Source organism: Entelurus aequoreus, linkage group LG05, assembly GCF_033978785.1.
Source record: "Entelurus aequoreus isolate RoL-2023_Sb linkage group LG05, RoL_Eaeq_v1.1, whole genome shotgun sequence".
NCBI classification, from domain to species: domain Eukaryota; kingdom Metazoa; phylum Chordata; class Actinopteri; order Syngnathiformes; family Syngnathidae; genus Entelurus; species Entelurus aequoreus.
This window is the reverse complement of record NC_084735.1, coordinates 37554488-37574632: the sequence shown is the minus strand read 5'-3', so window position 1 is coordinate 37574632 and position 20145 is coordinate 37554488. Positions and strand designations below refer to the sequence as shown.

At 37.8% G+C, this 20145-nt stretch overlaps 1 protein-coding gene across 7 annotated transcripts in view; it reads left to right on the top strand.

Moving 5' to 3' along the window:
- Positions 1-1986: 1986 nt before the first annotated feature.
- The window catches only part of msi2b (musashi RNA-binding protein 2b), a 699967-nt gene continuing 681808 nt past the window's right edge, over positions 1987-20145 (top strand). For 5 of the 7 annotated variants that reach the window (XM_062048056.1, XM_062048052.1, XM_062048055.1 and 2 more), the window contains exons 1-4: positions 1987-2192; positions 2499-2539; positions 2826-2907; positions 10832-10916. In XM_062048056.1, coding sequence (XP_061904040.1) covers positions 2131-2192; positions 2499-2539; positions 2826-2907; positions 10832-10916 — 270 coding nt within the window. In that variant the 5' untranslated portion in view covers positions 1987-2130. Of the gene's footprint in view, positions 2193-2498; positions 2540-2670; positions 2753-2825; positions 2908-10831; positions 10917-20145 lie in introns of those variants that run through there. The other 2 variants (XM_062048053.1, XM_062048051.1) reach the window with 2 other exon arrangements.

Here is a 20145-nt window from a genome sequence, read left to right as displayed (position 1 = left end):
CAGAAAGACTGCTCTAAGACTATCTGTTGGCTTACCGATAGACTGGACTGCCACATTATCTATCAATTTAACAATTCAATATTTGTATCCACTGGACGTCCATTGCAGCCGATTGCGGTCTCTTCTCAAGGTTTCTTCTTTTTCCCCAGCTGGGGTCTTTGGAGTTTTTCTTTGCCCTTATGTGGGTTTAGATCAGGAGATGTCGTTGTGAGTTTGTAAAGCCCTTTGAGACACATGTGATTAAAGGGCTATATAAATACAATGTAATTGATTGTCGCGGTGAAGGTAAAGTAGCACTAATATTAGTCTCGGTTCCAACTTTTTCACTATATAGGGGCCCACTCAGATATTAACACTGAACTAGTAATCTTACTCTTGATTTAATGTGTATTCAATAATTATATCTAACCTACTTGCAGTTTATTACCTTGTCAAATGATATAAAAGTATGTGTTTACCATAAAGAGTATTATTTATTTTACACATTGTCTATCTGTGTTGGCCCTGCGATGATGTGGCGACTTGTACTTGTAAACCGCCTTCCGCCTGAATGCAGCTGGGATAGGCTCCAGCACCCCCCGCGACCTCGGAAGAGACAAGCGGTAGAAAATGGATGGATGGATAAACCTTAGGCTGATGAGAAAAACATATACTAACCAAATATACTGTATAAGAAGGGACTCATAAATAACTTACGTAAAATACATTTACATACAGTTATGTTGTGATAAAATAAATAAACTTACATAATAATGAATATGTTTCCTTCATAAACTGTCAATAAAATTAAAGTGTAAATAAAAATACAGATTCACCACATTAGTCATAATTTTTGCGCTTACAAAACTTCTCTATGACTTTAGCTCCAGACTTCTTCTGTTTGTTTAATATTGTCATTACTGCCAGGTGGTGGGAAAGTACATCAGAACTGAGTACGGACCGCAGCTGAAAAACAGATATACAGTTCACATTTTAAAAGTGATTTTTTAATTTGTATTTCAAAATTTTAGCGAGGGAGGGCGGTATCCTCCCATCCATTTTCTACCGCTTGTCCCTTTCGGGGTCGCGGGGGGTGCTGGAGCCTATCTCAGCTGCATTCGGGCAGAAGGCGAAGACACCCTGGACAAGTCGCCACCTTATTACAGGGCTAACACAGATAGACAGACAACATTCACTCTCACATTCACACACTATGGCCGATTTAGTGTTGCCAATCAACCTATCCTCAGGTGCATGTCTTTGGAGGTGGGAGGAAGCCGGAGTACCCGGAAGGAACCCACGCAGTCACGGGGAGAACATGCAAACTCCACACAGAAAAGATCCCGAGCCCAGGATCGAACCCAGGACCTTTGTACTGTGAGGCACACACACTAACCCAAGTTTCACCGTGCTGCCCCTACATACAGTTATGTATAAATAAACTTAAATAATAATGAATATGTTTCTTACATAAACTGTCAATAAAATTAAAGTGTAATTAAAAATACAGATTCACCACATTAGTCATAATTTTTGCGCTTACACAACTTCTCAATGACTTTAGCTCCAGACTTCTTCTGTTTGTTTAATATTTCCATAACTGCCAGGTGGTGGAAAAGTACATCAGAACTGAGTATGGACCACAGCTGGAAAAACCGTTCACTTTTTAAAAGTGATTTTATTTTATTTTTTCCAAAATTTTAGCAAGGGAGGATTGTATACGGTATTTAAAAGAACACGTTAAAACTATCTGGCCAAATTACAGCACACTAACTTTTAAACTGAACAATTAGTTGAATATTTTTTTAAAAAAACTTCTTTTTTTTTTGCCTTATGTCCTTTTTTAAATGTTCAACAATAAAATGACAAATAGGAGGCTGGTTTTCCAGATTTCCCGAACCGACGTCAATTGGATTGGTTCGGTGACAGCTCTTGGCCCCGCCCCCTCGTGATCCAAGGTAGCTGGTTGTGCGTGGAGAGAGGGAGGCGGGAGGAGGGAGGAGGGAACAGGGGGCTGAGCTGATCCCACGTGTGACGCTGTCGTTCCCGGCTCAGTAATATTCTCATAGCGGGGCTTTGCATATCTCCTGCCTGGCACTGTGTCTCTCACTCTCACGGTAGTCCCAGCCGATAGTTTTTTTTGGAATAGCTATGGAAGGAGACGGGAGTCAAGCCACATCCGGAAGCCTAAATGACTCACACCATGACCCCGGGTAAGAACATTTGTTCAAGCTTCGTGTTTTTTGTTTTTTTTAGTGCAACATCTTGGAAGGGACTTGGACTGGCGTGCCGGATGGATTCGTCCGACATAGTACGCACTTCGTGCCTTTTCGAGGGGGCGGGCAGTTTTTACACAGCGAGAGTGTCCTCCTTCCTCCCCCCTCTGTGTTTTTTATACACAGAGCGAGACTATTATTACAGTCTCGCTTTATCCTTTAAGGTCGCTTTCAGAAGTAGTTAGTCGTCAAAATGGCCGAACTGACATCTGGACTGACTTGTGTTGTGTTTCCCCCTTACAGTAAAATGTTTATCGGTGGTCTCAGCTGGCAAACCTCACCAGGTGAGACCGTCATAGTCGTCTATTTCTTCCTCTTTCTGTTTGCATGGACGTGCGGCTGTTTGCTGACTGGCGCTTGTGTGCGAATGTGTGTGTGTGTGTTCACTATGGGATGTCTCAGCTGGTGTGTGTGTATGTGTGTGTGTGTGTGTGTGACACGTTATTCCCGATCTTCGTCCATCTCAAGTCCTCTATTCGACCCCTATGCGCAACGCGGTAATGCTGTCGTGTTTTTTTTTGTTTGGTGTGTTTTATTATTATGACCCCCATGTGTGTCCTGTGTCCACAGACAGCCTTCGAGACTATTTTAGCAAATTTGGAGAGATAAGAGAATGTATGGTGATGAGAGACCCCACGACGAAACGCTCAAGGTAAATAAAGGGCTCGGCTACTTTTCCTCTCCAGTGCATGCAAGCGATATCGCTCTACTTTGTTTCCTTGCTTAATCCACTGCGTGTGTGTGTGTGTGTGTGAGTGTGTGTGTGCACGCGAAAGAAAGAGAGAGAGAGCGCGAGTGCTTGTGGTTCCACGGCGAGCCAGATAAGCTTAAATGCTCACTGCTGTAAAGCTGCGACCGAATGCAATTTGACATTGACTTTGTGACTGCAGCACAGCAGGCAAATAGCGTGCTCACTTTCAGTTTCTGCCACAGGACGTCCGCAACGTGGATTTAGAAATGCACGTTGTTCCTCGTTATTAAAGGGGAACTGCACTTTTTTGGGGGGGGTGGAATTTTGCCTATCATTCGCAATCCTTTTGGAAGACAATGACACAATATGTTTGTCTTTTTTTTTCATGCACTGTAATTCAGAAATGCCAAATGTACCTATAGTTTAATACAGTGTTTTTCAACCACTGTGCCGCGGCACACCAGTGTACCGTGAGATATTGTCTGGTGTGCTATGGGAGATTATGTAATTTCACGTAATTGGGTTAAAAATATTTTTTGCAAACCAGTAATTATAATCCGCAAATGTGCCGTTGTTGAGTGTCTGTTAGGGTTGTACGGTATACCGGTATTAGTATAGTACCGCGGTACTAATTAATTATTTTCGGTACTATATCGCCTCTGAAATGTACTGGTCCTGAACCCCCGTGTGCCCGCGTCGTCGTCACGTCGTGACATTGCTGGTTTTACAAGCAGAAGAGCATGTTGGGCGGTACACAATCACAGAGTACTTACAAGTAGACACAGTGTGTAGACAGAAAAGGGAGAATGGGCACGTTTTGGCTTAAAAACTAAAGATAAAAGTGAAGTTATAACACTGAAACGCCCTCAGGAAGAGGTGCTTTAAAACATGGCTAGCTAGCTAGCGGCTAACACGTGTCTTAGCTACTTCTAAATCACTAATCCTCGCCTCCATGATGACAAATAAAGTATCATCCCTGCAGGACGAGGAATAGCTAAACATGCTTCACTACACACCATAGCTCACCAGCATCAAAATGCAAACAATTGCCATGGGTGGATCGATACCCGACATCCTCTGTATCACTTGATATCAAGTACAGGCACATATTTAAAGATTAAATATTAAAGATTAAAGTACCAATGATTGTCACACACACACTAGATGTGGTGAAATTTGTCCTCTGCATTTGTCCCATCCCCTTGGGGAGCAGTGGGCAGCAGCGGCGCCGCGCCCGGGAATCATTTTGGTGATTTAACCCCCAACTCCAACCCTTTGTTGCTGAGTGCCAAGCAGGGAGGTTATGGGTCCCTCCCTGCGCCGCTGCTGCCCTTGAGCAGGGAGGTTATGGGTCCCATTTTTATAGTCTTTAATTGATACTACTATGATTACGTCGATATTTTTTGGCCTCACAACATCTTCTTTTGTTTTTTTTAAATGTATATTATGTTTATAAACTCAGGAAATACGTCCCTGATCCTGTAACTACTTGGTATCGGATCAATACCCAAATGTGTGGTATCATCCAAAAGTAATGTAAAGTATCAAACCAGAGAAGAATAAGTAGGGATGATGTTTGATAAGAAATTATCGAGTTCGAGCCCATTATCGAATCCTCTTATCGAACCGATTCCTTATCGATTCTCTTATCGAGTCCAGATAGGGTGTTGTATATGGAAAAAAAACACAATATTTGGTTTAACAAAAGCTCACTTTTATTTTATAAGAAAAAAATAAAATAAATAAATAAATATTGACTGTTACCCCCCTAAAAAATAAAATAAATAAATATTGACTGTTGTTACCCAAAGTATATTAAGTGGTATTTTTTAGAAAAACAAATATATACAGTAACACAAAAACAACCTGTCTCTGTGATCACTATAGGTGTATAAATAATTAATATAGTGTTAAATAAAATCAGTCTTTTGGGCACAAAACTGAAAATAATACAGCTCTCCAAAAACTGCACTTCTGCTGCTATTGGAACATACTAACTACACACGCAGGCAGACAGCTAACAAACAATCCAAGAAAATAAAGTTCCAAAGCACATTAATCCATTTAGGCTCTTTATTGTTGTTGATCTTGCTTTGTCTTTTCCTATCTTTACTTTTGTCTTGCACTGTACTGTTATTTGTATTTGTTTTTAAACTGAAATACACACAATGACAAATGTATAAGCTATGTGATTCAATTAACTTACTGAAATGTAATACACAATATGTAAATATTAGCTTCACACAAATATACCGTACTATCATCAAACAAATACTTCTGAGTGTTGAAACTATTTCGATGGTGGAAATACATGACTGGCAGCCATTTTAAGTCCTCAAAACATCCATTGAAACAGTGCACAAAATGTAACCACTTTCCACCTTAATATTGAGTTACATAAACAAGTTAATCGTTTACTTACAGACTTATATTTTCCAAGGCTTGTAAGAGCTAACATAACTTCTCAATTGTCTCATGAACTGGACTAACATCGTCAACCCGTAAGTGCCCAAACTATTGACGTGTAGTATTTTCATATCGCCACAAGGTGTCAGTAAGAGTCTACAATCAAATGGGCATAACATTGCCCATTTGGGATTCGTTCCCAGGGATTCGAATAAAGAACCAACTCTTTTTCTTTACTATAGTGGCCTCGATAACGGGAACCGGTTCTCAAAAAGGGATTAGAGTCCATGGAATCGGTTCTTTTCTTATTGAAAAACCGGGAGAACCGGTTTCGAACATCATCCCTAAGAATAAGTGATTATTACATTTTAACAGAAGTGTAGATAGAACATGTTAAAAGAGAAAGTAAGCAGATATTAACAGTAAATGAACAAGTAGATTAATAATAAATTGTTTACCACTTGTCCTTAATAATGTAGACAAAGTAATAGAATGATAAATGATACAATATGTTACTGCATATGTCAGCAGACTAATTATGAGCCTTTGTTTGTTTATTTACTACTAAAAGACAAGTTGTCTAGTATGTTCACTATTTTATTTAAGGACTTCACTGCAATAAGAAACATATGTTTAATGTACCCTAAGATTTTTTGTTAAAATAAAGCCAATAATGCAAATTTTTTGTGGTCCCCTTTATTTAGAAAAGTATCGAAATAATTTTAGTACTGGTACCGGTACAAAATATTGGTGTAATACTCTTCCATATCAGTAGGTGGCAGCAGGAGGCTAATTGCTTTGTAGATGTCGGGAACATGGTTTGTCGTGATCACAATATGCAGACAACAGCAGGAGGCAGCGTGCAGGTAAAAAGGTATCTAATGCTTAAACCAAAAATAAATAAAAGGCAAGTGCCGCTAAGAAAAGGCATCGAAGCTTAGGGATGGCTATGCAAAACGAAGCTAAAACTGAACTGGCTGCAAAGTAAATAAAAACAGAGTGCAGGACGACAGCAAAAACTTACAGCATGTGGAGCAGCAGACGGCGTCCACATAGTACATCCGTACATGACATGACAATCAACAACAAAATAGGAGCGCAGGACAATAATTAAAACACCAAAAAAACTCCAAATAAGTCACAGCGTGATGTGACAGGTCGTGACAGTACACCTACTTTGAGACAAGAGCTATAGTGATGCATGGTTGATTATGGGTTGAATTCATATCCAACAATTGCGAGAACGACTTTTTAGTGTCAATATCGGTACTGCACTGTGAAACAGGGAATGTAGATTTGATGGTAAAAAAAAAAAGTAGCAGCTCATTTGCCAGAATTTTGCAGTAAAAATAACATTGGTACTGTTCTTCAATGTATAGTAATGCACTGTAAAAAAAAAAGCCATACGGTTAAAAATGCCAGCTGAGTCACCACAATTTAACTTAAAACAACAGAGGTACAGTTTTTCAATTTACAGTAGTTTGGTGTAAAAAACAATTTCTGGTAACAGAGCTGCAAGTTTTTTTTACTATAAAATCTATGGATTTTTGAAATAATTTAGAGAAAATATCTAGGAGGAACTGGTTATAGAATAATAATAATAATGGATTAGATTTTGTAGCACGCTTTTCTATTATCAGATACTCAAAGTGCTCACAGAGAAGTGGGAACCCATCATTCATTCACACCAGAATAACACCTAGAAATGGCGAAACTCTGCAGAAAATACCTTTTTTAAAATTTTTTGAAGTAAAAAGTGTACATAAAATATGCAGAGTTGTATAGACTAACTGAATTAGGTACACAATTGCGACTTATACCTTATTACCTTATAATGAATGATTGCCGGTATGAGGTTAAATTCGTCACTCGTTGTGTTGCATGCTAAAATTGGCTGTTTGGCCCACGGACCATTGACACATTTTCACTTTGGCCCTTGGAGGAAAAACGTTTGGGCATCCCTGCTGTCACTTGTAAATAAATGTTAGCTGAGGTCCGCTTCAATGGAGCCTGTAAGAATCGCTGTATTTTGCCTATAAAGCGCTTAAAACATCCAAACACTTCTATCAAAGTTTTGTATACACTGTAAGTATATATGTAATTTAGTAACAGGTACATTCATAATAACATGTAATATTTATGTGTTTTGCTCATTTTAAGCATATGGCAGCACATTCATTTCACAAACGCATCACGTTTGTGAAATGGCATACTTCATGAGAGCCAAGAAAAATAATAAAGTCTCACTCAGTGTACAATGTTTGCTCTCACTTGTATGCTGACTAATAAGATGTTGATATTTTCCCGTTCAGATGAAAAATGACTCATAATCCTTGCGAAAAAAAAAGGTGGGTGGAACCAAGCGTCTTTTCAGGTCTTTTTTGCCATTTCCGTGTCTAAGTTGGCTGCCAAAGTGTACCATCTTCTCGATGTATGGTCACAACCTTCTATTATCAAGGTGAGAGGCATGATTTATAATCTAGAATTAACTTTCACAAGCTCAGAGGCGAGAAAGCAGCTCACCAGCTGATGATGTCAATACAGCAGCATAAGGTAGTTAACTCTCTTGATCAATGCACCGCTAAAAATAGGTCCTTAAGGTTAGTGCTTATAATAACAATATCGCTAATACTTTGTTAGGATTCAGGTCACAAGTATTGTTGGCGCTTTTTGGATGTTTTTTTATTGGGTTTTATAGTCGGAATAGATGCAATGATGTCATGACTTCATGGCTCCAATCGACTCCATTGTAAGCAGACTTTTATTGACGTTTGTTTACAAGTTAGAATCCATACAAATAAGACAAGTGTTCTTGTCTCTCATAAAGATTATGAATTATATGCAAAATTCCAAAATAAGTGCAGTTACCCTTTAAACCAATGGGTCCGTATAGGAAAACAAAACCATTTTCCCTAGAGGAAGCAATACAAATCCAATGAATTCGTTACAGGCACACATAATATTACACAGACCACTTGTGTTACATTGAGAAAACAATGGAAAATTGATAACTTTTACCTGCATTGAAAATTCAGTGAGCGGCGAGGAAGGAGAGGAGCTGCCTTCAATACTTTGCAGTGACTTCTTTCTTGAATCGTTCTCACTTTATTTATAAAAGTTGGCAATCAAACACATGCTCTGAACAAAAATACGGAAGATACGCAGTAGGTGTCGTATTACCATAGGGGTGCAACAGTACATCTGTATTGAACCGTTGGACCACAGAAAGAGTAGCCTTAGCTACGGTAAAGACTAGTCCACAATAAACCGTGGTTTTGCTACTCCTATGAATCGATTTTGAACAACTTCTGATTATGAGGATCTGCACTCGACTAGTCCTCCTTCCCAGTCTTGCAGTTGAGTGTCTCTTTCGGCAACACTATGCAGTTGCACAAATTCCTGGGGGGCTCCAGAGAACACCGTGTTTTCAGGACAAGAAGGCACGAAAAATTTCAGCAAAAATATCGAATCATGACACTCAAGTATTAAACCAAACCTAACCGGGTAATTTTGTGTATTGTTGCATTACTACATTTTACTCTTGATTGTATGGCTAGAATGCAGCTGAGATAGGCTCCAGCACCCCCGCGACCCCGAACTGGACAAGCGGTAGAAAATGGATGGATGGATGGATGTATGGCTAGAATTACAGAGCAGCGTGATGCATTCAGTGACACTCTGGAAACAGGAACTTTAAAGCTCTCAGCTTTGATTGGACTATTACAGTATGCTCCAACTTTATTTGGTTCTATGAGTTATTTTCCAGCCTTATTCAATAAAAAAGCATAGATAGTATCTATGCAATTTATTGTTACATCCCTACTTAGTATCTATTAGATACTGAGTAGGGATGAAACAATAAATTGTAATAATGATAACCGGGGTAAAACTTCCGACAGTCAGTATTATTGTTAGAAATGAAAATTATCGAAAAAACCCCAACTCTGATAACTTAATTTTGATAAACTCAAGGACTGAATGGCGCCAGCTCGCTAGCTTAAATGCTGACATGAAAAAATGACATGTTAACGTCTTTCCCTATCAAGAAACAATATACCCCAATTTAAACGTATATTAACTCCCACCTCCAAAGACATGCACCTGGAGATAGGTTGATTGGCAACACTATATTGGCCCTAGTGTGTGAATGTGAGTGTGGATGTTGTCTGTCTATCTGTGTTGGCCCTGCGATGAGGTGGCGACTTGTCCAGGGTGTCTTCGCCTTCTGCCCGAATGCAGCTGAGATAGGCTCCAGCACCCCCCGCGACCACAAAAGGGACAAGCGGTAGAAAATGGATGGATGGATGGGATGGATTAACACATTGCTCTCTGAGCAACAAAGCTATTCAATTGTGCACATTGAACCTACAGACTGTGCTCTCTTAGCCTGAATGATTGAGAATTGCGAGAGAGATGTGATTTGACGGGGGTTTAAGGACCTCTGAACAGTGTGGGACACCAAACAAGGCCCGCTAGAAATATTAGAGAATAATTGATTTTATTTGTTATGCACTTTTCATTTAAATACATCTTTCAGTGCTACCGTACAAACCAATATTTAAAACAATAAAAGATTAGCCATTAAAACAAATACTAAAGTGAAGCATAAGAAACACAAAACATGCACAATAGTGGGGTTTCTAACAGTGTGTCTATTTATTTTAGTTTATTTTTTATTTTTTTTAATAACTTGGTCAAAAAATTTCTGTGTATTTCAAATTTCAGTACTTTTTGGGCACATTGAACAATACCTCAATAATAATGATAACCGTGATAAATTTGGTCACAAAAACCGTTTTATGAAATTTTCAAATCGTCTCCACTGCACACCATGACTTTTACATTTTGTTCTCTTCCTGTGAAAGAGAGAGTAATGTGTTGACAAAAATCAATATGCAAATAGGACTTAAAATGAAACTAAATATGCGGTAGTGTTTTTCGAAAAAGGACAAAATATAAAATTAGGAGAAAATAAGATTCCAAGTAATAAATGTGTAATTATGAATAGAAAAAGAGCATGTTGGAATAGTGTGGATTATATAAATACTTGTCTAAAAATTTTGACTAAATTATACAAGTACATTTCATAATGAATTCCTGCATATGGATAGAGTAATTACATATTGGTGACAGTTAGTGTAATGTATTGCTTAATATTGTAGAATTTGGGATACTATTGTAAAGTATGTATGTTCAAAATAAACTGAACACTGAACACTGAACTGAAGTTGTTCAATTATTGATTGCTGACTTCCACTGCATCAAGTCTTTTGTAAGTTGTGTTATTTTCTTGTAGTTGAGACGACGTCACCTCCAGTATTTTTCTTTTGTACTTTGATAATAAAACTAAGGTCAAAACGACTAGCAATCTGACCAGAGTCCATGTTGTTGTTTTGGTCAAAGTAATAAACAAGCTGTTTATTTTCCTTTTGTACGCATGCATTTTAACACTGTTGTTTTTTGTGTGCTTGCTTTGCAGAGGATTTGGATTTGTTACATTTACAGATGCTGCCAGCGTAGATAAAGTCTTAGCTCAACAACACCACGAATTAGACTCAAAGACGGTGAGTATTTTAGTTTTGTAATTTTTCAATGTCGGAGATCCCTTGTGTGTGTGGGTGTGTGTGTGTGTGTGTGTGTGAGTGCGTGTGTGTGTGTGTTTTTAACGGCTGCCCCAAGGTCTTATGGGAAACCCCTCTAGGGTCTTTGTGCTCAAGGTTATAAAAAAGAGGAGAATGCATGATGGTCCTTTCAGCGATAATCCTGGTGATAAAACACAACTCCGGCGCAAATATTAGATGTGTGCGTGTTCATTTCTCTGGATGAATGGGACAGACACGCCCCCCTCTTGGCTCTGGCCGCACATGCAGTAAAAACACACACACACACACACACACACACACACACACTTACACACACACACACACACACACACACACACACACACACACACACACACACACACACACACACACACACACACACACACACACACACACACACACACGCGTGTGCACACCACAACCATAGAACGTGCACTGTCTCACCTCTATTTGACCCATGTGTCATCACACAAGGTTTAAACCACTTCCTTCAAACTATCACACTGTTATATTACAAATATAGCTGGGTACCGGGGTTCTCATTTATAAAGCTTGTGTACGCACAAAACAGAGCCGAAAAGTTGCATTCAGTGTTTGGGATCTAAAAACTAGTGCCATCAATTAAATAATTTTTTAAAAAATTTGAATAATCTCACGTTTCTTCCAAAACTTGTTAAGTTTTATCTAAAGTACAGTGTTTATTCTAAAGCGGAATTTGCCAGTGAGCGCACCAGCCAGAGTCTCCTTTTCTTTGCACTGACGTAAATTGCGTGATTAATCTGCGTTTATATATGATTAATGCGCTAATTGGTATGCATTAACCTGATCACTGACTGTATACCAACCCACACCGCCTTTCAGGTATGGGTTGGTATTTTGATGCTCCTTTACATGTAATGTAAAGGAGCATCAAAATAAATTGCGTGATTAATCAGTAATTATGCATGATTAATGCGATATTTTTTTGTGATTAATCACATGAGTTCACTTGTAATTCTTGACAGCTCTAATAAAAACACATGTATTCATTGTAGTGAAAGGAGGTTCATTCATTTTGTACGGACACGTTTAGTCAGAATTTATAGATGAGACCCCAGATCTTTTATTTTTTATCACTACCATTCATAATTAAACACATGTTTGAATATATAAGGTACTTTTTACTCACAATAATTTAGATGAATGAACACACTCGTTCATGAGAAAGTGCTGCACTATTGTGGATTCTTCTTGCCGTTTGAAAAAATTTGTCAGCAGATAAATAATTAAACACGTGAGTCGTTTTTTTGCACGGTTTCTGTATAGTGACGGATTAGATGGGTTTTCGAGTTAAAATTCTACATGGCAGGGATTTCTGCTCGGCAGGTGGTGATATACGTAAATTCCCACTTAGCCCTGGAAATTGAATTGTGCACACTGAGAAAACATTCTGTTTACTTTGGCTAAAAAAGAGCACCCAGTGGGATATTAAAACGGGATAAAATAGAGGGGCAGTGTTTATACATATATATGTATATACAGTATATATATATATATATATATATGTATGTATATATGTATATATATATATATATATATGTACATATATATATATATATATATATATATATATATATATATATATATATATATATATATATATATATACACACAAATAATATTAAGATAAGTTGAATAGGTAGGTTAAAGTCTGTGTTTAACTGGCAGGTATTGGAAATAAAAATATTATGATTTTTCCCAGATTTAGACCATGCCCTTCCTGTTTTTGAGTTTTTGGTCTCTCGTTTTCCCACACTAGTGGCTACATGGCTTTAAGCTCAATTTATGTGCTATTGAGGATGCAGTTGATAAGATCGCACGTCGGTCCATATGTTTCCAATTAGTGAGAAGCGAGACGACAGAGAAGTTGTTGCGAGCTAAATAACCAGTAAGTTACAACTGATGGTATCACAAAACTGTAAAACCGTCCGGATTTAGAGTCGGTCTGAAGAGACAAGGTGCTCTCATTCTCCTGTGAAATATTGAACAGTATCATAGTCCCGGACCCGATGTTGTTAGAACTTTGTCACCATTAGAGTTGTTTCTGTGCCTGAAAGTGGGCATCTGGAGCAGCTGTTGTGGAATTCCAGGAAACAGTTAAATTCCATGCACACTTTTTAATTATTCTGGTAAGCTCTTCATGGGATTTAACCTAAGGACCTTGGGCTCATTTAGTATACCTCCAGGTGACTTACTGTAATAGCTGGTCCTGCAATAAATACGCACTTAACATGGACGACTAAATGACCACATCCTCATGGAATTTAGTATGTTTTTGTTCAACCGCAAACAGATAAAAGCAATGTCGTTTGTCTACACCACAGTAGTGTTTTTAGTTTGTTTGGGTTTCGGAAAATGATAGCATTACTATTGCAGAACAATTGATGACCTACTTAGAGGAAAATGATTTACTAAATTATAAACAATTTGGATTCTGGCTCAAACATTCTTCTGAAATGGCGGTGTGCTAGTTCACCGAAATAATAAAATGCAGTTTGGATCAGGGTAAATATGTTGGAGTAGTATTTTTAGATTTTAAAAAGCTTTTAACACTGTAAATCACCTAGTTTTGATGACCAAATTAAAACAATTTCATGTATCAAAACATAAACTGGTTTAAATCATATCTTGAATTGCGACAACAATGTGTCCAAATAAATGGTGTAAATTGTAATTTGGGTGTCCCACAAGGATCTATTTGGGGTCCGCTGCTTTTCAGTATATATATAAATGACCACCCCGATATTTGTAAAAATACCATTTGCCAAATGTATGCAGATGATACAATCATTTATGTGGCAGCCGACACCCCCGCAACAGGCTTCAGAGGTATTAAACAGACAGTTAGCTGAAGTATTAACATGGCTTCAAAATATCTGTTTAACCCTAAACTATAAGAAAACAGTCTCAATGTGTTTCTCTTTAAAGAAACAATCATTAAATGAAATTCAGGTCAACGTTAATCAAAATAAAATAGAGCAGGTAAAGGAATTTAAATATCTGGGTGTCATTTTGGAACCTAAGCTAAAATTTGATGGCCATATTAAAAAATTGACTAAGAAAGAAATATAAATTGTTTTATGTAGGGCTGGGCGATATATCGGTATACTCTCGCGGGTTTGTCTCTGTGCGAAATAGAAAATGACTATATCGTGATATTCGAGTATACGTTCTCACGCAGTTGCTTTTAGCTGCAGGCATTACACTACAGGCTCTTCTCACTCTTTGTTGCCTCTCCTTCTCACAGAGACATAAAACAAGCGCACGTCATTTACGTATACGCCCTCGCGGAGCAGAGAGGTAGCGGCATGAGTAACGTTAGCTGTGGTGCGAGTGGTAATACGAGAAAAAGAAGGTGCGAATCTGGTAACAAATGAAGGAATTAGGAATTAATTCCCAAGAAAAACAGCAGGGGGTCCATCGTCTGGCGGTGGTTTGGCTTCAAATGGGAATATGTCGAACAGACAACCGTAATTTGTCAAGTGTGGGGCAAAAGCGTTGCTACAAAAAGTAGCATTACTGCTAATTTGTAGCATCATTTGAAAAGTGACCTGCTAGAGAATGAAGAGTGCTTACTTCGCATGTCAACATCTTAGTTCGGTGCCACACCAACAAAATGCCGAAGCAACCATTTCCACATCAACACCGTATGAAAAAAAAGTCAACAACAGAAGGAGATAACGTCCGCAGGAACCTACCACATAGCGAAGGACATACACTATTTGACTTCCTATTATGCAGCTCATTTTTATTTGACAGTTATTGAAATATCTTGTGTGACATCATGCACAAAAGTGCACTTTATTTGTTTTAAACTATTGTAGTTGCATTCTGTACAAAAAGTGCACTTTAATTTAGTGTTGTTTTGATATGTCATCTTAGTGACATCATGCACAAAAGTGCACTCATAGCTTGTTTTAAAATGTCTCTGACAATCTTGCACTTTCTGTTTTGAAATGACATGAATGTTTGTGCCACTGCTTAATAACTGTATAATAAATACAGTTTTGGTCAATTGGCTTAGTTGTGATTACCTTCTCTGCATGAAAGTTTAAAATGAGCAAATAATAATGCAGTATGAACAAGAATGTTTTAATGTAGACACATAGAATCATCATAATGCTGTGATTATATGCATCAAGTGTTCATTCAGGGCTAAGGCAAAATATTGAGATATATATCGTGTATCGTGACATGGCCTAAAAATATCGAGATTTTAAAAAAAAGGCCATATCGCCCAGTCCTAGTTTCAGGCGTATTAGACCTTGTTTATCTGTTCAAGCTGCACAAGTTTACATGCATGCAATTATTTTATCCCATATGTCTTATTGTGCCATCGTCTGGGGACAGGCCACAAAATGTGTAAGGAAGCCTCTGTTGTTATATAAACAATCATGTTTGACCAAAAACCTATGAAGCATCATCACTGCCATATTACCCAGAAATATAACATGATGAGTTTGATAATTTTATACATTTCTCATTTTTAAAAGCTATTTTTAAGTTTTTTAATGGATTATCCCCTGGTGTAATGTGTAAAGAAATAGAAAGATACATGGGTGAAGGTGTGCGGACTCCACTTGCAGTCAGTGGGAGCTGTCGAGTGAAAAGATGCCGGACGACTCTTGGTGAGTCTGTGTTCTCAGTGAAGGCCTCACATCTGTAGAACTTTTTGCCACTAGAGTTAAAGTCACAGTAGAACATTAAACTTTTCTCCACAAAACTGAAAACGTGGCTTAAGGAAAATCAGAATTGTGAGCACTAGAACTGGATGTAGTATGGACAAATAGGGCCAATTATCTTTAATGTATTTTTATTTTGTACTTGTCTTAATCCTTTTGTGTGTGTTTTTCACTTTTCTCAACTTTTCTTTAAAAGCTTGACCAGAGACGAGGTTTGCAAATTAGCCTGTGGCTAGAAGTCTGTACTTTGACATTGGTTAGCTATGGGTAACAATGTTTGATTGTACTGTCCCTGTCAAATCAATCAATCAATCAATCAATCAATCAATCAATCAATCAATCAATCAATCAATCAATCAATAAATACAATTCTTACTCAGTCTTTAAGCGCTTAAAGTCATGACATCGACAGCTACTGGTCTGGGATTCATATCACTATGTTTTTAGAGCTCCTCCATGCAGTAAAGCTAATGCGTTTGAGTCCAATTAAACCTGCGCTTCACTTCCTGTATAATTTGTACCACATATAAAACGAAGATGGAAAAATAAATGTAGGCCTGTTTCTTCAAAAGGCATGGCTTTTATTTACAAAAAAAAGAAGTATGGCCACTCAGTCAACATTGACAACAACATGACAAAATATTCTGTAACAATGTAAACATTTAAAACTTTTAACATTTAACATCTAATACATATTTGGGGCGGCATGGCGTAGTGGGTAGAGCGCCCGTGTCAGAAACCTGAGGGTTGCAGGTTCGCTCCCCGCCTCTTACCATGCCGTTGTGTTCTTGGGCAGGACACTTCACCCTTGCCCCCGGTGCCGCTCACACCGGTGAATGAATGTTGAATGAATGATAGGTGGTGGTCGGAGGGGCCGTAGGCGCAAATTGGCAGCCACGCTTCCGTCAGTCTACCCCAGGGCAGCTGTGGCTACGAAAGTAGCTTACCACCACCAGGTGTAAATGAATGATGGGTTTTTAACATGTAAAGCGACTTTGGGTACTTAGAAAAGCGCTATATAAATCCCAGGTATTATTATTATTATTATTATATAGAAAAAACCATTTCTCTGCATACATTAGTCCATATTTGACAAGCCTATGTCAAATTGTATTATCAGCACTAAAGTCAGTTTTTATTTTGTAATTATTTTTCATTCTTTTAGCTAATCTTACTTCCTTTGAAACTACTACAAATATAAAACAAAAAAAAAGTGTAATTTTCCCTGTATGAGGTGACATGCTAAAAAACGAGATGATGACAAGCTCAGCTGGACTCAAAAAGGGGAACATTGTGATTACACGGTTAACGTCTTAAACTGCTATTCCACTGGGCTGCTTCAAATTAATAGTTTTTAATGACCATTATCACAGTCATATTGCTGACTTTTATAGAGTCAGTAATTAAAAAAAAGACCAAATTTACTTGCAGTCCTGGGAAATATAGCATTTAGGATATACATTGTTCAGCATTGAACATACTATATCTATATATTTTAAGTTGAAGTTACAAGTTAAATTACCAATGATTGTCACACACACACAAGGTGTGGCAAAATTATTCTCTGCATTTGACCCATCACCCTTAATCACCCCCTGGGAGGTGAGGGGAGCAGTGAACAGCAGCGGTGGCCGCGCCCGGGAATCATTTTTGGTGATTTAACCCCAATTCCAACCCTTGATGCTGAGTGCCAAGCAGGGAGGTAATGGGTCCCATTTTTATAGTCTTTGGTATGACTCGGCCGGGGTTTGAACTCACAACCTACCGACCTCAGGGCGGACACTCTAACCACTAAGTAGGGATATATACATATATTTGTATATATATATATATATATATATATATTAAGGCTGCAGCTAACGATTATTTTTCTATCGATTAATCTATAGATAATTTTTTTCGATTAATCGGTTAATCTATAGATTATTTTTTCGATTCATCTATAGATTATTTTTCCTTTTACCGATTATTTTTTTATTTAAAACGAAGATGGAAAAATAAATGTAGGCCTGTTTCTTCAAAAGGCATGGCTTTTATTTACAAAAAAAGAAGTATGGCCACTCAGTCAACATTGACAACAACATGACAAAATATTCTGTAACAATGTAAACATTTAAAACTTTTAACATTTAACAAAATTAAAAGTAGCTTATTTGCTTTTTAATGTGCAAATATAAAAGTAAACATCCAGTGCAAATCTTAATATTCTGCAATAGTATAAGCATTTCAAAAGTAAAAGTATTGCTTATTTTGCTTTAAAATGTGCAAAAATAAAGATAAACATCCAATACAAAAAAGTGCAAAACGAAATATTCTGTAACAACAGTGTAAACATTTCAACAAAAGTGAAAGTATTGCTTATTTGCTAAAATGTGCAAAAATAAAGATAAACATCTAATACAAAAAAGTGCCAATCTAAATATTCTGGAGCACTGTAAACATTAAGTATTGCTTTTAAAATGTGCAAAATAAACATCCAGTCCAACACAGTACACAATAACCAATTCTACTCATTCCAGTGAGTGACTAACAGTTGTAATGAAGAAAGGTTAGCATGTCTACATGCTCTGCTTCTTTTCTTGTTTACAATATTCCCAGCAGCTGAAAATAGGCGCTCAGAAGGGGTCGATGTGGCTGGAACTGAGAGCTAATTACCGGTAGCCTTCACCTCAACCCAGGACTGCGAGTGAGCTGAGCTCCAGTTTATATTCCTAGAAGGTCAACGGGCTCATAGTGATGTTACTAGTAGTTGACTGGGAGGTGTTTATTATCATTTGGGGAGAGTCCGCTGCCCGATGCTCACCTGCTAAACACCTATCTGCTCCACGCTGAAGCGCTGACTACATGCGCTCTGAATACGCACTGCTGATTGGCTGATAACGCTTTGTGTGCACCAATCAGATGGTTGTGTGGGTGGGACAATGCTGCATGCTGAGACAGAGGCAGCCGCAGAAGGAGCGAAGCAGCTTGTAAACACTTTAGCAGCTAAAGTTAGCTTTAGCTTAGAAACTCGTTCGGTACACCCCCGTACCGAACCGAAAGCCCCGTACCGAAACGGTTCAATACAAAACACGTACCGTTACACCCCTAGCAGATACAAATGACACATTCATGTTTTTGTGTAATGATGACAACGTATACCCGCGCGGACGATTGACTAGTTGATGGTTTTCTTTTCAAATGTTCGTTCATAGCCGTTGTGCTGCTATGATAGGCCATTTCCGCTCGACACAGTGTGCATACAACAACATTATTAGGCCGTGTATTGAAATACTCCCACACTTTTGATCACTTTTGGCGTGATTTTTTTCCCCCTCGCTCGCACAGTCTGCTTTGCGCTCCGCCATGACGGTAGTGTGACGTAAATATGCGACGCGTCGACACAAAAACGGCGTCGACGTATTTACGTAACCGGTGACGTCGACTAAGACGACGCGTCGTTTCAGCCTTAATATATATATATATATATATATATATATATATATATATATATATATATATATATATATATATATATATATATATATATATATATATATATATATATATACCTTCTCTATTAATTAATAAAATGTAATATTGAGCCTGCTAATCATTCTGTAATTGAAGACTTGACCAGAAGATGTTATAATATAATTTACACAATATAAATCACCCCCCCAGAGCCTCATATTCCTCAACTGATGTACTAGCATTTCTTTAGGTGCAAAAATCACAGAATAACATTACAAAACATCTGTGACAAAGCATGATCGTATTGTAAGACATTTTTATTTTGTTAATGTCAGCTTTCCCTCTAATTAGCCAAAATACCTGTAGCAGGTTAGAGGCGTGGTCAATATGATGCATATAGTCTTTAAAAAGGCAAAACATTTTAAATTCACATTTAAAACATCTGTTATTATAAAGTATAGTATTTACATATATATTTTTTCTTACATAATATTGTTTTGTTCTATTTTTAAATTGTTGCTGCTTATTGTAGAATGTACTTTGTTGAGAATTTTTGTTGTTGTTGAGATTTCTCCTATCCTTTTAGTCACTTTTTCTTTAATAAAAAGGACTGGCAACAAATCTAGCATATATTTCTGGTGTTATTGGCGACTGTACTCGTGTTTAGAGATTCTCTTTAGATACTGTCGCGCCATGTCCGTGACAAAAAGCGCTGCATAGAACCTGACTTCACACTTGCTACGCGTTGCTGGGAGCCTTTCTCTCATTAAAATCCGCCAGTGTCATCTTAAATTGTGAAGATCGCTGTCCATAGGTATATCCCGAATAAATTAATGTACGTCCACACCGCGGACACTCTGCCTCCACTCCAGACAACCCCGTGCGTATAGCTTACGCCATCACAACATCGGTCTTAGGAGCATGTTTTCGGTGATCAAAGTACGTCTTTTTCCAGCCACATTTTCGGTGCATCTTTAGTCAATAGTGCGCAAATAATAAACTATATACAACCATTC